Source organism: Oncorhynchus gorbuscha, linkage group LG09 (genome assembly GCF_021184085.1).
Source record: "Oncorhynchus gorbuscha isolate QuinsamMale2020 ecotype Even-year linkage group LG09, OgorEven_v1.0, whole genome shotgun sequence".
NCBI classification, from domain to species: Eukaryota; Metazoa; Chordata; class Actinopteri; order Salmoniformes; family Salmonidae; genus Oncorhynchus; species Oncorhynchus gorbuscha.
This window is the reverse complement of record NC_060181.1, coordinates 58,835,170-58,858,795: the sequence shown is the minus strand read 5'-3', so window position 1 is coordinate 58,858,795 and position 23,626 is coordinate 58,835,170. Positions and strand designations below refer to the sequence as shown.

The following is a 23,626-nucleotide window of genomic DNA, read 5'->3' as shown; positions in this document are numbered from 1 at the left end:
GCGCTAATGGCTGCTTCGACATCCTCAATGAATTGAGGTTTGTGCTCTGTGGAAAAACAAGTCCAGCAGTGTAGCAGAAACTCTTCTGCTTGTGCCTAGGACAACTAACCACTGTACAGTGACTGTCGTATCATTAATGTCAGTGACAAACCTCAGCACAGTCTGTAGGATAGAAAACCAAGTTTTCATTTGACGGGTGAAAACCAAGCACTCCTGACAATGACAATCTATAGAAGGGACAAGCCATTCTGACTCATAAATACAGCCATCATCCTACTGAACTCTCCATTTCTGTGTTGCTGTACCTTGAGTTGGCCATTCAACGGGTTTTTCACATCAGTAGCTGTCGGGACGCAATTAAGAATCCATAATTGTCAGACTTCATTAGGATCCTGAGGAGAGGAAAGCCACATACTCACTGGCTATTAGATTACAACATTGCTTGAATAACCATAATAAGCCATAGAGTTCAACCATGGAGAAAAGCTTACAGAGATGTTCCAGAGTGTCCCTGACACTGTCTGTTGTATCTATGCCATTGTTATGAATCGAGCACTACAAATGTCTAAAAAAAGAGCACAAAGTAGTCTTTTCAAAAGATGTACAGCCAGGATACGTTACCTGATTATCCTCCTTCAATACTATCATATCATATCAAATTAATCAAAGTCAATAGATTAATTTACTGCCACTTACTGCCAGAATGTGAGACGGTAAGGCAGTGATCCTGTGGAACACATCTGTATTGGAAGTCACATGATTCACATCCCAAGACAGAGGCAATTGTCATGTCTGTTAATTGAGAGTAGAGGACTGTGCAGCATTTACTCTCGGGTTAACTGAGTCAAGTGGGTTAAAAGCAGACTCTGGTTAAACTGTCAGATTAATATTTTGCCATTCCGACAAAGGTTTGACACTCATATCTACAGAGTAAAACTTTATTTCTATCAGAAGCCTAGTTAATTAGTGCTCTTAGTGGTTGCTGTCTTCGTGGTTGCTGTCTTAGTGCTCTTAGTGGTTGCTGTCTTCGTGGTTGCTGTCTTAGTGCTCTTAGTGGTTGCCACTTCTCTCTCTGCTACTACAGGTACTGTCACTTGGCGCTGATGTCCTTCCAGAATACAAGCTCCAGACTCCACGCATGGACAGATTCACCATCCTCCACTACAGTCCCTTCAAAGCTATGTGGGACTGGCTCATCCTGCTGCTGGTCATCTACACAGCCATTCTTACTCCCTACTCTGCTGCTTTCCTACTCAATGACCGCGAGGAGCAAATGAGGCGCGAGTGTGGATACTCCTGCAATCCCCTGAACGTGGTGGATTTCATGGTGGACATCATGTTCATCGTTGACATTGTTATCAACTTCCGAACCACCTATGTGAATCTGAACGAGGAAGTGGTCAGCCAGCCAGGGAAGATTGCCATTCAATACTTCAAAGGCTGGTTCCTTATAGACATGGTGGCTGCGATCCCCTTTGACCTGCTTATCTTCGGTTCAGGATCAGATGAAGTAAGTCGTCCCTGATGCATGTCTTTCCCTGTGTTTTTCTCTCTGGGAGGTTTATTGCATATCACTTTAGCAGTGCTCCCATTCTTTTCCCATTTACTAAGCTCAGTTTTATGGGCTACTACTTAAAGCCTGCATTTCTCTGTCTCGTCTCTGAAAGGATTACTGTATTAAATTGCATGTTGCCTTTTTTTTCTTCTGAATGGCCGTCATTTCAAAATCCATTTACGTGGATTAATGGCTTACAAATGGCAATCAATGATGCATTTAAATGAGGGGAGAGTCAGCAGCGCTGTGTGCACAGCTTACATGCAGATGTGAAAGGCCCATTGGGAGGCAGGCTGGCTTGTTTATTTATGAGGGAATATCCCTTCAGGGTCTGGAGCCACTTCAGCGCTTTATCATGCTTTGTTGGCACACCAGAACATGAGAGACAGCTCGTGCTTATAAACCATAATCACCTATTCTACTGCTGCTGAGTCAGACTGAATATTGACAACAAACCAAAATTTAAACCAGTGTAATAAACCAAAACCGTTCAATTTTAAATTTACCCCCATTGTCTTCTATCTATGCCACCAAGGTTTGTGTCCAATTTTTTACATTCAAATCATTTTTAAAATTTATGTTTTGGATGAAATTGAAACAGGATCTTTAGTACTGTAGAGCTACAGCTTATTTAAGGGTAATTGTTGACCATTATTAGTTTTCTTTATTGACCAACAGCAACCAGGTGTAGGGAGCAATTTTGTCACAACCTGCAAGTGTTAATGGATTCACATATTTGCACTTTCAAAGCATAGGTTTTGTCTAAGACAGTAATGATCAGGGAGATTTGTAACCAAGCCAGCAGGCTCCCGTGCTGTGTTTAAGTTCTCCGCCATGCTTCAGTTGCTTATACCCTGCTGGCTGCACAACACACTATACATAACATAGTATTGTTTGTATTCCACTGTAGGTATTCCAGTAATATTTTTTGTAGACTTGAGACTATGCAATGTATTTTTATATGTACTATTGTGTAGGAAAATGTGGTAGTATGCTTGGCAAAAAAATCATAATAATACACTGACCGTTGTTTCCTTTTAACTAAATTAGTAATACATTTTTGAGTAATATTACGTACATATTTTTGTACTTGTACTTAGTAACACGCTTTTGCTCAGTGGGAATAGCTTGAAAGAAAGTTGTGTGTTTTTGCCTGTCTTGCATCCCCTGAATAGTTTAATTGAGGAGGCTATTTTCTATTGGTAATGGACCTGTAATGCTACTATAAGCCCTAGCTATGTGGAGCTAGATCAAACAGCTAAATGGGGCCAGGCAGGGATATGTACATGAGCGCAGTGCTAGAAAGACACGCTGTACATGTACAGTATGTTCCTCGGCTGAGAACTGCTACAGAAAGCATCAAAGAATGTCCAGACTTAACATCTGCTCATTCAATGTTTCAATTTGATCTGTTTCACACAATTACAGCATCGCCGCAGCTTCAACAATGACATTTCTACCCATTCAACAAACAAACATTCCCACGGCCACACACCAAAGTCTCATCCACACATACAGCGGGGTCCATAATAATTGGCACCCTTGATAAAGATTAGGAAAGAATACTATAAAATCCAAATCAAATACTGAGCTATGTTGTATTCTAAAAATATATATATATTGTTTAACAAGTACTGTAAGTATGAGGTACTTTTCTGCACCGCTGGTGTGCTTGGCCAAAGAGCTCTATTTGCATGTCATCTGACCATCGCACCGGTTCCAATCAAAGTGTCAATGCCGCTTATCAAACTGCAGGCGGTGCTACTGTATGGTCAGATAACATGAAAATACATCTCTTTGCCCATGCACACCACTGGTGGGTTTGGTGTTGAAAAACAGAAGCATATGCAGAAAAGTACCTCTTACCTATGGTAAACTATGATGGTAGATTTTTGATGTTATGAGGCTATTTTGCTTCCACTGGTCCTGGGGCTGTTGTTAAAGGAGAATTGAGCTTTTTTACAACCATATCTACATTTTTTATATAAATGGTATATTATAGAAAGGTCCAGACACCTTTTTTCTCAATTTTACTTGTGTCTGAGAAACTTCATCTCAATTGTGCAGCATATACTGTTACGGGGTTCTTCCATTAAAAAAATGTTTGGCCTTTCTGTGACATCGGGTGCTGTAGGTGTCATGTAGGGCAGGTAGTTTGCCCCCGGTCATGCGTTGTGCATACCGCAACACCCTCTGGAGAGCCTTATGGTTGAGTTGCCATACCAGGCTGTGATGCAGCCCCTACAGGATGCTCTCAATTGTGCATCTGTAAAAGTTTGTCAGGGTTTTGGGTGACAAGGCAAATTTCTTCAGCCTCCTGAGGTTGAAGAGGCGCTATTGCACCTTCTTCACCACACTGTCTGTGTGGGTGGACCATTTCAATTTGTCTGTGATGTGTACGCCCAACTTTCGACATTCTCCACTGCTGTCCCTTCGATGTGGATCGGGAAGTTCTCCTTCTGCTGTTTCCTGAAGTCCACGATCATCTCCTTTGTTTTTTTAACGCTGAGTGAGAGGTTGTTTTCCTGACACCACACTCCGAGGGCCCTCACCTCCTCCTTGTCGGCTCATCGTTGGTGATTAGGCCCACTACTGTTGTGTCATCTGCAAACTTGATGATTGAGTTGCAGGCGTGCATGGCCACGCAGTCATGGGTGAACAGGGAGTACAGGAGAGGGCTTAGCACACACCATCATTACATTTGCCGATGACACAACAGTGGTAGGCCTGATCACCGACAACGATGAGACAGCCTATAGGTAGGAGGTCAGAGACCTTGCCGTGTGGTGCCAGGACCACAACCTCTCCCTCAACGTGATCAAGACAAAGGAGATGATTGTGGACTACAGGAAAAGGAGGACTGAGCACACCCCCATTCTCATCAACAGGGCTGTAGTGGAGCAGGTTGAGAGCTTCAAGCTCCTTGGTGTCCACATCACCAACAAACTAACATGGTCCAAGCACACCAAGACAGTCGTGAAGAGGACACGACAAAACCTATTCCCCCTCAGGAGACTGAAAAGATTTGGCATGGGTCTCAGATCCTCAAAACGTTCACAGCTGCACCATCGAGAGCATCCTGGTTGCATCACTGCCTGGTATGGCAACTGCTTGGCCTCCGACCACAAGGCACTACAGAATGTAGTGCGTACGCCCCAGTACATCACTGGGGCCAAGCTTCCTGCCATCCAGGACCTCTATACCAGAAGAAGGCCAATACAATTGTCAAAAGACTCCAGCCACCCTAGTCATAGACTGATCTTTCTACTACCGCATGGCAAGTGGTCCAAGAGGCTTCTAAACAGCTTCTACCCCCAAGCCATAAGACTCCTGAACATCTAATCAAATGACTATTTGCATTGCTACTCTCTGTTATTATCTATGCAAAGTCACTTTAATAACTCTACCTACATGTACTTATTACCTCAATTACCTCAACTTACCAGCACATTGACTCTGCACAGGTACCCCATGTATATTGCCTTGCTATTGTTATTTTACTGCTGCTCTTTCATTATTTGTTACTTTAACTTCTTATTCTTTTTTTATTTTTGTTGTTGTTGCTTTGTTGGTTAAGGGCTTGTAGTAAGCATTTCACTGCAAGGTCTACACCTGCGCATGTGACAAATACAATTTGATTTGTTTTGATTTCAGTAATGTAATTCAGGTCTTTAGATGGTATACACATGAAATTGTGTCATTCCAAACTTTATCTGCAACGTTATATACCATTCTGTTGTGACTTGAGCAATACCTCTCTGTCCATTCTAGTTGCAGGCTATGTAGAGAATGGAACAGCTGGATAGGGGAAAAAGGTTGAGCAGCACAATGAGGATGTGGAAGTGAATTGCTGGTTGCGGTAAACAAGTGAAATATTTTTTTAAAGTCTCTGGACCATTCTATAACATTCCATTTACATAAAACATTTAGATTTGGTTGTAAAAACACAAACTTATCGTTTAGGTCAAGACTGCCCAACCCTCTTCCTGGAGATCTACTGTCCTTTATGTTTTCAATCCAACCCTAATTTAGCGTATCTGATTTAGCTAGTTAAGGTCTTGCTGAGCAGCTAATTAGTAAAATCAGTTGTGTTACATTAGGGTTGGACTGAAAACCCACAGGACGGTAGATCTCCAGGAAAAGGGTTGGGCACCCCTGCTTTACCATGTATAAGGACATTTTTGCCCAAAAGTTCATTGCCTCTGCCAGGAGGCTGACACTTGCCTGCAAGTGGATCTTCCAGCAAGACAATAAGCGCTAATCAAAAGCGCTAATCAAAATCCAAAAATAAATTGTTAATTGACCACAAAGTCAAAAATTTGAAATAGTTATCTCAGTCTCTGGACTTTAACACCAATGAAAACCTGTGGTTTGAATTGAGGAGTGTACTCCATGAGTGCAAACAAAGGACATCCAGGATCTGGAAAGATTATGTATGGAGGAAATAAAATAAAAAATTGTAGCATAAAATATAAACTCAGCAAAATAAGAAATGTCCCTTTTTCAGGGCCCTGTCTTTTGAAGATATTTCGTAAAAAATCCAAATAACTTCACAGATCTTCATTGTTAATAGCGACTAGCAATCCCGTATCCGGGAGCGTAATCATAGCCTCAAGCGCATTACCATAACGCAACTTTTCCTATTCATGAAAATCGCAAATGAAATTAAATAAATATATTCAAACACAAGCTTAGCCTTTTGTTAACAACACTGTCATCTCAGATTTTCAAAATATGCGTTACAGCCAACGCTAGACAAGCATTTGTGTAAGTTTATCATGGCATAATGCTATGCTAGGCTCTGCTGTCAGCAGGCAACATTTTCACGAAAATAAGAAAAGCAACCAAATTAAATAATTTACCTTTGAAGAACTTCAGATGCTTTCACTCAGGAGACTCCCAGTTAGATAGCAAATGTTCCTTTTTTACAAAAATAAAGGTTCCGTTTGTTCATCAGTTTTGGCTGAGAAATCGACCAAAAAATACTTCAACTATAACGCCAAACCTTTTTCAAAATTTGCTCCATAATATCGACAGAAACACGGCAAACGTTGTTTAGGATCCATCCTCAAGGTGTTTTTAACATATGTATTCAATAATATATCCGTCGAGGCAGTTGATGTCTCATAAGAAGCGATTGGAAAAATGGCTACCTCAGTATTTTACACAACGTTTTCTGCGGGAGACAACATGTGACCACATGCCGTATATGGTCCCTTACAGCCATTCTTCAGGGAAATGCCTAAAAAGACTTCACAATGCTGCTCGACACCTTGGGGAAAACGTGGAAAATGTAAGCTCATTCGTAGCTCATTCACAGCCATATAAGGAGTCATTGGCATGAGGCGGTTTTAAAAAATGCGGCACTTCCTGATTGGATTTATTTCTGGGTTCAGTTCTGTGGCACTCACAGACAATATCTTTGCAGTTTTGGAAACGTCAGAGTATTTTCTTTCCAAAGCTGTCAATTATATGCATAGTCAAGCATCTTTTCGTGACAAAATATCTTGTTTAAAACGGGAACGTTTTTCATCTAAACATTAAAATAGCGCCCCCTATATCCAACTGGGTTTAAACACAGTTTCCCATTTAATGAACATGCACCTGTGGAACGATCGTTAAGACACAAACAGCTTACAGACGGTAGGCAATTAAGGTCACAGTTACAGACTCTGAAAAACACCAAAAGAAAGATGACCAGGGTCCCCGCTCATCTGTGTGAACGTGCCTTAGGCATGCTGCAAAGAGGCATGAGGACTGCAGATGTGGCCAAGGCAATAAATTACAATGTCCGTACTGTGAGATGCCTAAGACAGTGCTACAGAGAGACAGGGTGGACAGCTGATCGTCTTCGCAGTGGCAGACCATGTGTAACAACACCTGCACAGGATCGGTACATCCGAACATCACACCTGCGGGACAGGTACAGGATGGTACCAACAACTGCCCGAGTTACACCAGGAATGCACAATCCCTCCAGCAGTGCTCAGAATGTCCGGAATAGGCTATGAGAGGCTGGATTGAAGGCTTGTTGGCCTGCTGTAAGGCAGGTCCTCACCAGACATCACCGGCCACAATGTCGCTTATGGGCACAAACCCACCGTCGCTGGACCAGACAGGACTGGCAAAAAGTGCTCTTCGCTGACAAATCGCGGTTTTGTCTCACCAGGGGTGATGGTCAGATTCGCGTTTATCGTAGAAGGAATGAGCTTTACACCGAGGCCTGTACTCTGGAGCGGGATCGATCATGGTCTGGGGAGGTGTGTCACAGCATCATCGGACTGAGTTTGTTGTCATTGCAGGCAATCTCAACGCTGTGCGTTACAGTGAAGACATCCTCCTCCCTCATGTGGTACCCTTCCTGCAGGCTCATCTTGACACATTATTCCATTTATGTTTGTCACATGTCTGTGGAACTTGTTCAGTTTATGTCTCAGTTGTTGAATCTTGTTATGTTCATACAAACATTTACACATGTTAAGTTTGCTGAAAATAAACGCAGTTGACAGTGAGAGGACGTTTAGCTCAGTATTTGTATTATTTATTTTATACATTCTTTTTTAGCAACATGACATCTTATTAAGATCTATTCATATACACCCCCAGGAAGAATATGACACTTAAAAAAAAAATCTCACAAGTGAGCACTAAGATATGGTCATTTTCACATTTTCATAAATTCTTAGAATGTTTGGGAATTACGTATACCAAAGCATTTGTGAATATTCTATAACAATATAGAGTGGGAATGCGGCCGTGCATTTGGACAATCAATAGACTTGGCAGTAAAGAAAACGTAATAAAAACCTCTGTCTCGTCCAGGACTGGAGTCTACGCAGACCAGTGCGCCATAGCCAATCAGAGCCAGAGTAGGCCTTTATGCAAACAAGCCATTTGCCACACTGGTCTGCCATCATACACTTTAAACTGGACTGTGTGTTTCCAGGCAGTTGCAACAGCCAAAAGCCACAAAATACACCTGAATGGATTTCTGAAAATATGTACAGTAAATACCGTGGGAGTCCTCTTACATCTGGGAACTTTAAAGTCCTTTTTATCAAACAACCATTAATATGTAGGCTCTCTCAGTTATGCACATCAACAACTAATGCTAGCCAGAGCAAGATGAGCTAAAATCTAACGAAGCAACATTAGATAAACCCTCTCAAATATTTTCAGCTAGCTGGCAGTCAAAATCGCACTGATACACAATGGGTAAGTGTATCCAATTTGTCCTTCTGCAGCTGTAGCCTACTCGTCCTTTTGCTTGTCCCAAGCAAGCACCCAAGCTAACTGGCTAAAGTTGACTAGCTTGCTATCTAGCTACTTCCAGACACAAACGAGAGAACACCTCACTCTGACCATTTTATTCACCCTAGCAAAGGTGGTTAGGCTGTTTAAATGTTATCTAGAGCGGTCATGACTAACAATTTATTTGTTTTGCCTACGTTTACTTATACCGGTCATATTCAGCGGGTGTTGCTCATTTTTAAATTCATCAGTTGTTCTGCACTCTGGCACACTCAGACGAGAGTACGCTGAAGTCGGAGTAGATGGCCAGTGAATTTGCAAACGCAAGAGATATGCTAACTGTGATAACAGTCGTTCAAATTATTTCTAGTTAACCAAATGACACCTGCATCTCTAGCTGTGTATAGCCACCAAAAAAATGATATCAGGGGAAACATCAGTCAATCATCTGCTCCTCCAATGACATGGTATCCTCCTAGCAGATAGCTAGCTATCTACTGTAGCTAATGTTAGGCTCTGTGTCTTTAGCTTGCTACATAAATAGATACGCTAACCTATTAGCCACGTTATGACTGACTTGTGATCATTGCCCTTGCTAGTTTGATTGTATTGACATTCCCAGAGTTAGTTACATTCGTCCGTTTTTGTCCTAAATATTGAAACATGTAAACTGAAACAGTGGATCCTGAGTGGAGGCAGCAAACAATGTACCAGGCCAGCTGTGATTTACAACCTAATAACAATATTTTTTGGACTACCAAGAAATGTATTGGTGAATTATATTAATCATGCATTAAACTGCATCCAGCCAACGACGTTGCCAGAGTACTAACCACCGGTCCTGGGATTCATCATTGCGCACATCTGGCACTCATCATTATGCACACCTGGTAACCATTATGATTCACACCTGGACTCCATTACCTTCATCATTCCCTCCCCTTTATATGTCACTTTATATGTCACACTCTATGTTCACTCACCAGTTGGTATTGTTCTTGTGTATTGACGGTCTGCCTTATGTTAGTGTCGTGTTCTTGGTTTTATGAAAACGTTGCACCTGCTTCCGACTCACCGCCCCATCATTACAGAATACCAAACTCAAAATATGGAATGGAAGCAGCAGGACAACCGGACATCTCCCAGACGATCGATGAACAAGGTGACGTTCTTCGTCAACACCATGAACAGCTGGCTCAACTGGGGACGGCCATGGAAGATGTTCTCCGCAGTCTACAACATCTCAACAGCGGAGGATATTCTAGGGCCAGTCTATCCAACGAGTCAGCTGAGGATATTCTAGAGCCAGTCTACCCACCGAGTCAGCACACGAGCCCATCGCTCAGGTCAGCGATGCCCGTCTATCCCTCCCAGAGAAATAAGACGGGAAACAATCCAAGTGCCGTGGCTTCCTCCTTCAGTTTTCCCTCTATTTCGCACATCAGATGGGAGCCCCCTCCACCGAGAGACCGAAGGTTGCCACGGTTATTTCTCTGCTGACTCGGCGGGAATTGGAGTGGGCTACAGCCATCTGGGTGAGAGGAGAGGAGGAGCTTGAGTCTTATGAGGGGTTCATGGTTCTGTTTAAATGTATTTTCGATCATCCCTCAGAGGGCAGAGGGAGGTCAGCGTCTGCTTCAGCTCCAGCAGGGGAATCAGACAGCTGCTGAGTATGCGCTTACCTTCCGGACGGAATCAGTGGATGGTTCCAGTGGATGGAATCAGCTGGCGCTCAGCACGTTATTTAGAGGAGGTCTGCATGAGGAGGTCCAGACGGAACTGGCCTGCCGAGATGACAACCTCACCCTGGATGCACTCATTGCGATGGCCATCCATCTGGATAACCTCCTTCGGGAGCATCGGCATCTTCATCGCTTCTCTCCCTCTTTCGGCGAGTGTTCGGGATCAGAGCCTGAACCCATGGAGGTAGGGGTCACATGCCTTCCAGCGGTGGATGACTCAGACGGATACTGCTGGGGCTCTGTCTGTATTGTGGCCAGGGAGGGCCCAAGCACCAGCGGTGTCCGTTACTTCAGAATCAGGGATCCACTAGAGCAGAGGGACAGTCACGTGATGTTACATCACCTGGACCATGAGTGAGTATTCCATCTACTGCTCTTCCTGTTAGACTCTTTGTAGTACCCTTCACTCTGGCTGACTGTCCCTTATTCCCCATGTCTACAGCTTTAGTGGATTCTGGTGACAGTGAATCAGACCCTTGCCTCCTCTCTCAATATTACTACATACCCGCTCTCCTCTCCTTTTCCGGTTCAAGGTCTCGATTGTCGGCCTCTAGGATCCAGAACAATCACACACATCACCCAACCACTCACCCTCACCATGGAGCCCAATCACCAGGAAAATATCCCCTTCATCACCAGTGCACCAGGTCACAAGAGCATCCTCTGCCTACCTTGGCTTTAGCGCCAAAACCCTACCATCTCATTATCAGGTATGAGAATCACTGACTGGTCACCTGAATGCCAGAAGACCTGCTTCCCTGTCCCCTGTGGTTCCACATCGGTTGAGAGTTCTGTGGTTGCCCTCCAGCCCAACATCCCGGAGGAATATCAGGATCTAAGGGAGGTATTCTCCAAGACCCGCGCTACCTCTCTCCCTCCATATCGCCCCTGGGACTATGCCATTGACCTGTTTTCCAGTGCTACACTGCCACACGGACGCATCTACCCTCTGTCGGGGGCTGAGACTCAGGCCATGGAGGACTACAATTAAGAGGCGCTTCAACATGGTCTCATCCGCAGGTCCACGTGTCGGCTGGTTTCTTCTTCGTGGCCAAGAAGGAGGGGGGATTACACCCTTGTATCGATTAACGTGGACTCAATGACATCACCACAAAATATCGTACCCTCTCCCGTTGGTGCCATTGAGCAGCTCCGTGGGGCCCGGTTCTTCACCAAACTGGACCTGCGGAGTGCCTACAATCTCATTTGCATTCGGAAGGGGATGAGTGGAAGACGGCATTCAGCACAATGTCTGGTCACTACGAGTACTTGGTTATGCCCTTTGGCTTGGCCAATGCTCCGTCAATGTTCCAGGCATTTGTCAACAAGGTGTTTAGGGACGCGGTAGGACGTCAGGTGACTGTTTACACCGATGCCATCCTAATCTTCTCGACCAACCTGGAAGATAACATCACTCACGTTTGAGCAGTCCTGGAATGCCTCTTGGCTAACCACCTGTTTGTCAAGGCGGAGAAGTGCCAATTCCACCAGAGGGCTGTCTCCTCCTTGGGCTACCAAATCAGCCCGCAGGGAGTGAGGATGTAGGACAAGAAGGTAGATGCGGTAAGGTCATGGCCAGTCCCAACCACCAAGGGGTTACAATGGTTTTTGGGGTTTGCCAACTTTTACCGCCGCTTCATCAGGAACTTCAGCGCCGTCACCGCCCCTCTCACCTCACTCCTCAAGGTTGGGTTGGCCTCCAGCACCTGACGAGGCCTTTCGTCTCCTCAAGGGGCGTTTCACCTCCGCCCCTTTGCTGAAACACAGATCCCATGCTACCTTATGTGTTTGAGGTAGACCGTATCTACAATTCGGAGAGGGTCCTGTCCAGAGGGCACCCATAATCCCATCCTCCTGAATCGTGGGTCCAGTGGTTTGGAACATAGATATGGACATTCGCCAGACTATAGAGAGGGAGCCTGCACCCAGATATTGTCCTCCCACGTGCATCTACGTTCCCACAGGGATAAGGGAACGGCTGCTGAACTGGGCACACAGCTGTTGTCGCTGGATATCCAGGTATTTCTCGCACCATCCATTCCCTCACTGAGAAACACTGGTGGCCCACCATGGTGCAGTATGTTACACGGTATGTCAACTCCTGTTCCGTGTGTGTTCAAACCAAGTCCCCCCGGAATGCTCTAGCAGGGAAGCTCCTGCCGCTTCTCGTGCCTCAGGGACCTTGGCTTCCCGTCCATTGTCAGAAGGAACAGGCAGACCGTCACCGCAGTGAGACCCCTGTGTTCCATCCTGGGGATCGTGTCTGATTCTCTACCAGGAACCTCCCACTCTGCCTGCCCTGCAAGAAACTGATCCCCCAGTTTGTGGGGCCATTCAAGGTTCTCCGGAGGGTGACATACAGGATACAATTACCCAGTCACTACCGTATCTCACCCTCTTAACATGTCTCCCTTCTCAGGCCAGTTGTTCCAGGGCCCCTAGCTGATGTTGTCCCTCAAACTCCTAGACATCAAAGAGGGCCCGGGATACGCTGTCAGATCCCTACTGGACTCCTGACATTGTGGGGTTCTGCTCCAGTTTCTGGTGGACTGGGCAAAGTATGGCCAAGAGGAGCGGTGTTTGGTTCCGGTGGAGGACATTCTGAACCCCAACATCATACGTGATTTACCCCTTCTCCAACCGGACCAACCCGCTCCTCGTCCTCATCCTCGGGGTTGTCCTCGTCCTCGGGGTTGTCCCCCTGGTCGGCGTCGTCCTGCGGCTGGGGCCGCACTAGGCTACCCTGGGGCGGCAGAGTAGCCTAGTGGTTAGAGCGTTGGACTAGTAACCGAAAGGTTGCAAGTTTGAATCCCCGAGCTGACAAGGTACAAATCTGTCGTTCTGCCCCTGAACAGGCAGGTAACCCACTGTTCCTAGGCCATCATTGAAAATAAGAATTTGTTCTTAACTGACTTGCCTATTAAAATAAAGGTAAAATAAAAAAATTAAAATAAAAAAGCGGGGAGGGGGTACTGTCACGTCTGCACCTCCCCTCTGGCGCACGACGTTGCCAGAGTACTAACCACCGGTCCTGGGATTCATCATTACGCACACACTCATTATAATTCACACCTGATTCACATTAACTTCATAATTTCCTCCCCTTTATATGTCACTCTCCCATGTTCACTCACCATTTGGTATTATTCTTGTGTATTGGAGTTCTACCTTATGTTAGTGTCCCGTTCTTGGTTTTATTAAATCGTTGCACCTGCACCTACACCTGCATCTGACCCACCGCCCCATCATTCAATACGTCATGGAATGCTGAGTCAAATGGAACCAATTTTTAAAACCTCTTATTAAGTCGGTTTTGTAGCAAAAACTGTGAATTTGATATTTTTGACCGATATGATTGTCTGTTAAATATCTGCAATGTAGTGAAAATGCTGTCATTTCCACTTTAAGGGTGCCAATAATTATGGACCCCACTGTACATTAGAACCACTGTCAGTGTTATCAATTACGGACCCTTTAAAAATAATGAATGGCAGCCAGGGTCAAATTAATTGTCAAGTAAATAAATGATCTCCCTAAAGAGGATGATGGTATAAGTGTAGCCATTGCTGATGAGAGAGCAAGCAGCAACCTCCCTCGGTATCATTCATTGTGTTACCTTCCTCCCACCCAGACTTCAATAAAGCAGGATTTATCTGCCGGCTGCTTGTATCACAGCTCCGTGTTAATTCGTCCTTGACCAGAGAGTCATTACATTGAAAGTCGCCAAGATTAAGTCTTTGAATTATACTGTTGAGAGGAGTGCTGAGAAAGCTCATTACTGTTGAAATAGTGAATTTGACTCTTTTTCCAGCCTTTTTTAAAGCAGAGGTGTAAGCTAACTTTGGTAAAACATCTGTCGGACTGAAGTATATTTTAATGCAGCTGTGTGATATTAATATACTTTAAGTTAGTGCACACTTTGCATATAAATCAAATGCAGTAAATACATTGAGTATACCAAACACTAGGAACACCTTTCTAATATTGAGTGGCACCCCACCTGGCCCATGTTAACTCCAATGCTTCCCACAGTTGTATAAAGTTGGTTGGATGTCATTGGGTGGTTGACCATTCTTTATACACATGGGAAACGGTTGAGCATGAAAACCCAGCAGCATTGCATTTCTTGACACAAACCGTTGTGCCTGGCACCTGCTACCATACCCTGTTCAAAGGCACATATTTAGTCTTCCCCATCCATGTGTCAATTGTCTCAAGACTTTAAAAATCATTCTTTAACCTGTCTCCTCCCCTTCATCTACACGGATTGAAGTGGATTTAATAAGTGACATCAATAAGGGACCATAGCTTTCACCTGGATTTACCTGGTCAGTCTATGTCATGGAAAGACAAGGTGTTCTTAATGTTTTTTACACTCAGTATTTCTTTGGTAAAAGGTGGAACATATTTCAGTGTCTGGTCATGTCTCTTGGAGTGCTTGTTAAATATGCACCGTATGTTTTGTCTCTTTAGACTACCACTCTGATTGGCCTGTTAAAGACAGCCCGACTGCTGCGATTGGTGCGTGTGGCCAGGAAACTGGATCGTTACTCTGAGTATGGAGCTGCTGTGCTAATGCTACTCATGTGCATCTTTGCACTTATTGCTCACTGGCTAGCCTGCATATGGTACGCCATTGGCAATGTGGAGAAGCCTTACCTGGAGCACAAGATTGGTTGGCTCGACAATCTGGGGGTCTCCATTGGCAAGAGGTATAACTACAGTGACCCTAATTCTGGGCCCTCCATCAAGGACAAATATGTCACCGCACTTTACTTCACGTTCAGCAGTCTAACCAGCGTGGGCTTTGGGAATGTCTCCCCAAATACCAACTCAGAAAAGATCTTCTCTATCTGTGTCATGCTGATCGGCTGTGAGTCTGAACTATCCATTGTGTAACTTTTGTCCTTTAAATTGACGAGATTGATTGTACAAATCAATGCATATTATGAAAACACTAAATAATTATACCCCTGCTTTTACATATGTCTGTGTTGTTCAGCCCTCATGTATGCCAGCATCTTCGGTAACGTCTCAGCCATCATCCAGCGGCTGTACTCTGGCACAGCAAGATACCACACCCAGATGCTCCGGGTTCGAGAGTTCATCCGCTTCCATCAGATCCCCAACCCACTAAAGCAGAGACTGGAGGAGTACTTCCAACACTCCTGGACCTACACCAATGGCATCGACATGAACACGGTAAACAGAACAGAACCTCAAATCAGCATACCAACGTAGTTAAATCCTCTTTCTTGCCAATGTGATCCTTGTGCAAAATGCTTTTAAAAAAAAAAAAAGTTTTTATTTTTTATTTCTGCTTTTCGATTGGAATAACATCTACGCTGGTAAGAGCAGGAGGTATATATTATATATTATTATATTATATACATATTATGTGAAAGTATGCACTAACTATTTCCATTTTCGCTTAATTGCTTGACATTTTTCTTTGGCTTTCAAAACACATTATAATATTTGGCTCTCAAAACATCTCATAATAGCCCATCATGTGTCGACAGACAAATTAGCAACACCATAAACCACGACCATTGTCAATGTCATCATCAACACTTTTCTTTTCAGTTTTTGAGTGAAGTGTTTCAGTTTCCATACCATCTCCTGTGTTCTGTGTGCCAACACTGAGCTTCCACATGCATGCCGGATTCTCATTACAAGAGTGCCTTGCGCTGAGGCTAAGGGCATATGTCACAGGTTGGCTTGCATGTGGCTGCATGAGCTTGCTGAAAGGATATAGTAGTGTTTTCTTCTTTTGAAATCAAATACAATTTTATTCGTCACATGCTTCGTAAACAACAGCTGTAGAGGAAGAGTGAAATGCTTACTTATGGCCCCTTCCCAACAAAGCAGAGTAAGAAAATAGAGAAATAACAGAAAAGTAAACCACACAATAATAAATACATAATGACTTATGATATCTTGGCGATATACACGGGGTACCAGTACCGAGTCGATGTGCAGGGGTACGAGGTAATTGAGGTAGATATGTACATATACTGTAATTAAGTGACAGTAGCAGCAGCATTATGTGATGAGTCAAAAAATGGTGTGCAATAAGGGTCAATGCAGATAGTCCGGGGTAAATATTTGGTAAGCTATTTAACTAACTACACTGCAAGACCAAAAGTATGTGGACACCTGCTCGTCGAACATCTTATTCCAAAATCAAATCAAATCAAATTCTATTTGTCACATGTGCCGAGAACAACAGATGTAGACCTTACATTGAAATGCTTACTTACAACCCTTAACCAACAATGTCGTTAAAAAAAAATATATAGAAATATAAGGAGCAACAATAAAATTACAGTAGCCAGGCTATATGAAGGGGGTTCCGGTAGAGAGTCAATGTGTTAATATGGAGTTGGTCCCCCCTTTGCTGCTATAACAGTGTTAGAACATTGCTGCAGGGATTAAGGATCCCTACAGGCTGTCTTATCGTTTTGGGTGATCAAGCCTGCCACTGTTGTGTCATCGGCAAACTTGATGATGGTGTAGGAGTCATGCCCGGCCACCAAGCACGTACCCTTGAGGGGCCCTGTGTTGAGGCTCGGCGTGGAAGATGTGTTGTTGCCCACTCTCAGTCCTAGGGTCCTTAGCGTAGGGATGAGCTTGGAGGGATGTACAGGTATTCAGTGAACACCGTTCTCACATAGGTGTCCCTCTTGTCCGCGTGGATAAGGGCAGTGTGGAGGGAAATAGAGTTTTGTGACATTATTAATGTAATGACTGCTATTAATCAATTAATTACCTACTACATTTAATTATTACTACATTAAGTTAATCATGTAACAATTAACTCATTAGGAATTTGGGGCACCACGGGAGCAGTTGTTTACAGAGGTACTATCTCCCAACTTAAACTCTAAAGATTATATAAATATCTCTTACATCAATAAGAGTCAATTATGAATTATTACCTCATCAGTCTCATTTTTGGATATCTGCACAAACCCTAACCTAAAGTATTGGATCAGCGATACACAAATTGGCTTAATTATTTATTTACTGACTAACTAAATCATCACACAGAATATGTAAACACACACAGCATAGGTTATTGATTGCATACATAAAAGAATGAAAACAGGTCCCTAGTGGACTAGCAAAAGCATGACCGTTTGGTTACACAATGGAAAGAGAGGGGTATGTACATATATGTACATACATTTGGAAACAACACTCACCGTAACCAGAATATTAGCACCCTAACAACTGCTCATTCGGATTAGAAATGCAATATATGTTTACGAGTAGATTATATTTCCCTGTCGAAACCACTCGATCCGTCTATGGGAAGTGGTTCGATGTAAGTCTCTGGTTGTCCACTAGAGGTCACAATGTCCTTCTTAGTTGTAGGCTTTTTCTGTCTTGGGAGTGTTCATTAGAATAGATACCTCAGGTGGTGAGAGGGATCTGTTCTTCTTCCAAATATCCTAGACTACTTTACACACACAGATGTAGACTGTGAATGTTTGGTCTAGTCTTTAATTTCTTCACTCGTCTTACCATTTTCAGCCGTGTAGCCACCGCTCCACGCTGTCTGGTCTTGTAGTTTTAACCATTTCAACGTGTGGGCCATGACCTCACGTTCTCTGGTCTAATATAAATTTCATTTTGTACAGCACTTTGAGATATCAGCTGATGTACGAAGGGCTATATAAATACATTTGATTTGATTTGATTAGTGAGTCCTTTTAAGCACTCTGGTCTTGGAGGGTGTTCCCTCATGTTGACACGAACTCTGAGCTCACTTGGGCCCAGTCAGTAGCCATGCCCAAGTTTGCATGTAACACAATTCTCATTTAAGAAGGCTAAAATCACATTGCTATTTTCACAACAGTATTCTCATGTTTTTTTAATCATAGCATTTAGATGTAAACCTGATTTGTACAGTGTGAAAGCTCTTAAAGTTACAATGTTTATTTTCTAATGTCTTTCTAATCCTTTTTATGACATCACAAAATAGACATTTATTTTCCATCTCTCATCATTCCCAACATTCGAATGTTGAAATATATTGTCCCAGTGTCCTTTGTTTTTTGTTGTAGTTTTGGGCAGCAAACTATTCATAAGACACAAAGACATTTCAATCACCCAAACTAGAAACCAAGAGGAGTCGGCATGCTGCATTACAATTTACGATTGACGTGAGGTGTCATAAAACCCCCACATCAACCCCCCCCCCCTCTCTCTGAGGGAGACAGAGCTCTGTAGAGCTGATCCAGCTGTAACCGGATCTTTGGATCCTCACAGGAGAGTCATGACAAGAGATTGTGTCATCTGTGGATCTGTTGGGGCGGTATGCAAATTGGAGTGGGTCCAGGGTGTCTGGTATAATGGTGTTGATGTGAAACATGACCAGCCTTTCAAAGCATTTCATGGCTACAGATGTGAGTTATATGGGGCGATAGTCATTTAGACATGTTACCTTGGCGTTCTTGGGCACAGGGACTTTGGGGGTCTGCTTGAAACATGTAGGTATTACAGACTGGATCAGTGAGAGGTTGAAAATGTCTGTGAAGACACTTGGCAGCAGGTCAGCGCATGCTCCAAGTACATATCCTGGTAATCTGTTTAAAATGTCTTACTTACATTGGCTATGGAGAGTGTGATCATCCAGAATAGCTGGATCTCTCATACATGGTTCAGTGTTGCTAGCCTCAAAGCGAGCATAGTAAGCATAGGCATTTAGCTCGTCTAGTAGGCTTGCATCACTGGGCAGCTCGCGGCTGGGTTTTCCTTTGTACTCTGTGATAGTTTACAAGCCTTGCCACATCCAATGAGCGTCAGAGCTCGTGTAGTAGGATTCAATCTTACTCCTGTATTGACGTGTTGCCTGTTTGATGGTTTGTCGGAGGGCGTAGCATGATTTCTTATAAGAGTCTGGATTAGTGTCCCGCTCCTTGAAAGCGGCGGCTCTAGCCTTTAGCTAAGTGCAGACTGTAATCCATGGCTTCTGGTTGGGATATGTACGTACAGTCACTGTAGAGACGACTTCGTCAATGCACTTATTAATTATGCCAGTGACTGATCTTGTAAACTCCTCAATGCCATCGGATGAATCCTGGAACATATTCCAGTCTGTGCTAGCGAAACAGTCTGGTAGCTTAGCATCCGCTTCATCGGACCACTTCCGTATTGAGCGCGTCATCGGTACTTCCTGTTTCTAAAAACGTACAGTATCTTTCATTGTGAAAAAAGGTCTGAACAGTCTGTGTGAGTGTATACAGTAGTTAAATTTGTATCACTTTACATCACTGAAACAATTCATTATCATAGTAATTTACATGTGGGCCAACAGAGGAATAGTTAAACCTAGGTTCATTCCTATGTATTGTAAAGGTAAGTATATCCTTTTATTGTTTTTGTCACTACAAGTATCCTACTTTAAATTCCAGGAGATGAAAACACTTTTGAGATACCGTAACCATTTGAGAAGGGTGATCATAACTATGAAAACAAATATATAAAACCCAATTGGTTGACTCAAGATGTGATCCACGTTGGCTGCATCCTATAATTGTTCAATTTCTCCACACATACTGTAGGTGTTAAAAGGATTCCCTGAGTGTCTTCAGGCAGATATCTGCCTCCACCTCAACCAGGATCTGTTGGAGAGCTGCAAGGCCTTCCATGGAGCTACCAAGGGCTGCCTGAGAGCCCTGGCCATGCGCTTCCAGACCACCCACGCCCCCCCAGGGGACACCCTGGTCCACTATGGAGATGTCCTCACCGCACTTTACTTCCTGTCTCGGGGCTCCATAGAGATCTTGAAGGATGACATTGTGGTGGCCATTCTGGGTAAATGCAGTTGAACTATAAATAGAAATGGGTGTTTTTTTCCTGGTCAGATCATATTTGTTTTTATTTTTAAATTTAACCAGGTAAGTCAGTTAAGAAAAGTATATTAATTACAATGACAGCCTTGGGTGGGTTAAGTCTTCTTCAGGGGTAGAACAACGTATTTTCACCTTGTCACTTCAGGGATTCAATCCAGCAACCTTTCGGTTACTGGCCCTATGCTCTAACCACTAGGCTACCTGTCACTATATGGTCAAGTGAAACTCCTGGCAGAAATTATATACTAGTTGTTAATTTAAAACTCCTCCCAAAAACAATCTTTTTGTATTTGTTTTGCATGTGAGCAATCAACATTCAAAATGCATAAATACAAACGGTAAGATACATTTAGCATCACATCGGGTATATTGCATTTAGCATCATATGATGCAAAACTCAGCATCATATGATACAAAATGCATCATACCGGCTGTATTTCTATATTTTGAACATTTTTGAAACATAATTGCTCACATGCTAAACATTTTGGGACTATATCAACAACAGGACAATAGTTTTTGGGTGGAGTTTTCCTTTAAGGCTAAGAGTTTGTCATGACCATGTGATCTGAGCATTAAAAACTCCAGGCTCTTATACATGCTGATTGGAAAACATGCAAATGCTTATTGGTAGCTTTTTGAGGCATGACAAGACACATTGCTACTTACTGTACTGCCAGGGCAGTATTGAAAGGACCCAACCAGGTGGAGAACTGTGGTTGGTGAGACATTTTTCTAACAAAGGTTTCAGGAGCACTTAGTCTGGCATGAGCATTAATATTAAAATTAATTTCTTCTGTGTTTATACAATTGAAGCGGACTTTTTTTTTTTTGCATGTTTGCTGGACGGGTTGATTTGAATTATTGATTCGAATGATTCCGTCCTCGACCATGGTAGGGTCTTCGTGCTCGTATGATATTTGCAGATATGTTGCGCTAGTTGTCAGCTCAGGCAGGGATACACAGTGCCACCTCCCAAAGGAAAGATGGGTGGTTTTTCAAACACTGATCCACTGCAGCAGACCTCTTGTTCAAATCCAACAACTGACTGGAACAATGTGTTCTGTCTAGGCTACCCGGAATCGTAACATTCTCCTCGTAAGCTTAAACACCTGAATGTATTTTATACTAGTTGTCTTACCTGGTTATGATTTTACTTCTCACATTTAGACAAGAACCGTGACTAGAGAAGTTAGAAAGGCTTCCATTCCTAAGGTCCTGTCTGCTAAGGCATTAGGACTGTTCATCAGACATGATGGAGGCTCTGACATTTCTAAGTGCCACTGTGTGAGACTGTTTGGCAACTTCGAAGAGCAGTGTAATGCTTGTTTAATAGCTACAAAAGTGAAGGAACACAGAACAGAGGCATATAGCTAGGCTTAAAGGGGTAGTTCACACAAATGACAAAATTACATAATGGTTCTCCTTAGTGGCCAGAAAATTCTTACCATGCTTTCAGCAGAGCATTTTAAGATTTGCAGCCATTAAAAGAGCAGCGACAGCCATTTCCCTTTGCTCTTTGATATCGCAAAACAGTCTCACACGGAACCGCTTCACGGAAATGTCAGAGCCTCCACCCTGTCTGATGAACAGTCCTAACGCCTTAACAGACAGGACCTTGGAAATAGAAGCCTATGTAACAGTATAATTTTAAACCGTCCCCTCGCCCATACCCGGGCGCGAACCAGGGACCTTCTGCACACAACGACAACAGTCACCCTCGAAGCATCGTTACCCATCGCTCCACAAAAGCCGCGGCCCCTGCAGAGCAAGGGGAACTACTACTTCAAGGTCTCAGAGCAAGTGACGTAACCGATTGAAACGCTATTTAGCGCACACCGCTAACTAAGCTAGCCGTTTCACATCCGTTACACCTACCCGACTTCAGAAAGAAAACTCTGCATACAGATATGTTTAACCGTTTGTTCAACAGTGCAAGCTCTACCAATCCCCCTTGCAATAAACACATAACCTAACCGGTGGAGGCTGGGTTGCTGATGGGAGCAGGAAGCCAGGCCAGAGTAGCGGTAAGTAGCATGCAGCAGCAGGTTGAGAGAGCAGACCCGTAAAGATTAAATACCCACCCAATAAGGTAGGAGTGATTAATTACTAGCCTCTAATTGGTACCATCTCAGCTGATGGGTCAGCTGAGGCGGGGCACTCGGGTTTCCTTTCTGAACCGGCTCCGCTTAATTTCAGAAAGAAAACGCCACGTTGAAAAATGTTTAACCATTTGTTCAGCAATGAATAACGCAAGATTTCGCAATATAGTCTCTACTCCTTCAGGGTAACTCACTGCCGGAGCAAAGCATCCATTATAAGATATAGCCTACGGGCAGTGGGTGCGGTAAACTATCCCAATCCCCCCCAATCTGCAGAACTTTACGCCAGACGCTTATGTGTAGCTATGGCAGAAGCGCCGTTGAAAATATTATCATCGAATGACCCCCCTAAAGGAATCCTATCACGCAAATGAATCTTAAGTAGATTGTTAATCATACGTGCATACTGAGCCACGTATAACTCTCATGTATCTCTTGTGACGTATCGCCAGGTACCCTCGCTTGAGGCAAGATGAGCGTCAATCTTGGCACATGTGACCATCTGCCTACCCTGCCACTCAGCCGTTTGAACCCAGCCGCCCTAAAGAAGCACCGACAGGTGCCAACACTGAACTATATGAGTAGCCTAGTCTATGGCCGACGTGAAATATCTACTACAATACATCCTAAGTATTAAGCGCCCAGCCAACCACCTGTGCTAATATCCACGGAACTTTATTACGATAACCAGCAAAGTAATGCTATTGACTGTGGGCCGAACACCGACACGGCAAACTATGTCAAACGTGGAAATCGCAGATTAATTTTTGGCATCCCAAATCTCCCTGGCGTTGTAATCTAATATAGCATTCATAGGACGCACTGGACCACGTCCCGTGGTCGTCAGTGTGGACGCGGGACAGAGAGAAATCATGGAAGCAGCACTGATGCTAAATTACATTTTTCTGCATATCAGGAGATTAGCCCGCAGCGTTTGCAGAGGAGACAGAGCCGTGATGTAAACCAGTATCTCGCATCGGTGATGAATAATTGATCGCCCAGCGTGGCCAGTGGGCGCTACTGCGGGTAGCGTAACATGGAATAAAGGTCAGAAACCAGTGTTAGTTTGAGCAGTGACAAATGGCATGCATTACATTACATTTACATTTAAGT

The 23,626-nt window shown here is 43.7% G+C and overlaps 1 protein-coding gene across 1 annotated transcript in view; it reads left to right on the top strand.

Moving 5' to 3' along the window:
• The window catches only part of LOC124042881 (potassium voltage-gated channel subfamily H member 7-like), a 102,293-nt gene that overhangs the window by 47,462 nt on the left and 31,205 nt on the right, over positions 1-23,626 (top strand). The window contains exons 7-10 of the mRNA XM_046361015.1: positions 1,085-1,510; positions 15,022-15,421; positions 15,551-15,750; positions 20,121-20,373. Coding sequence (XP_046216971.1) covers positions 1,085-1,510; positions 15,022-15,421; positions 15,551-15,750; positions 20,121-20,373 — 1,279 coding nt within the window. The remainder of the gene's footprint in view (positions 1-1,084; positions 1,511-15,021; positions 15,422-15,550; positions 15,751-20,120; positions 20,374-23,626) is intronic.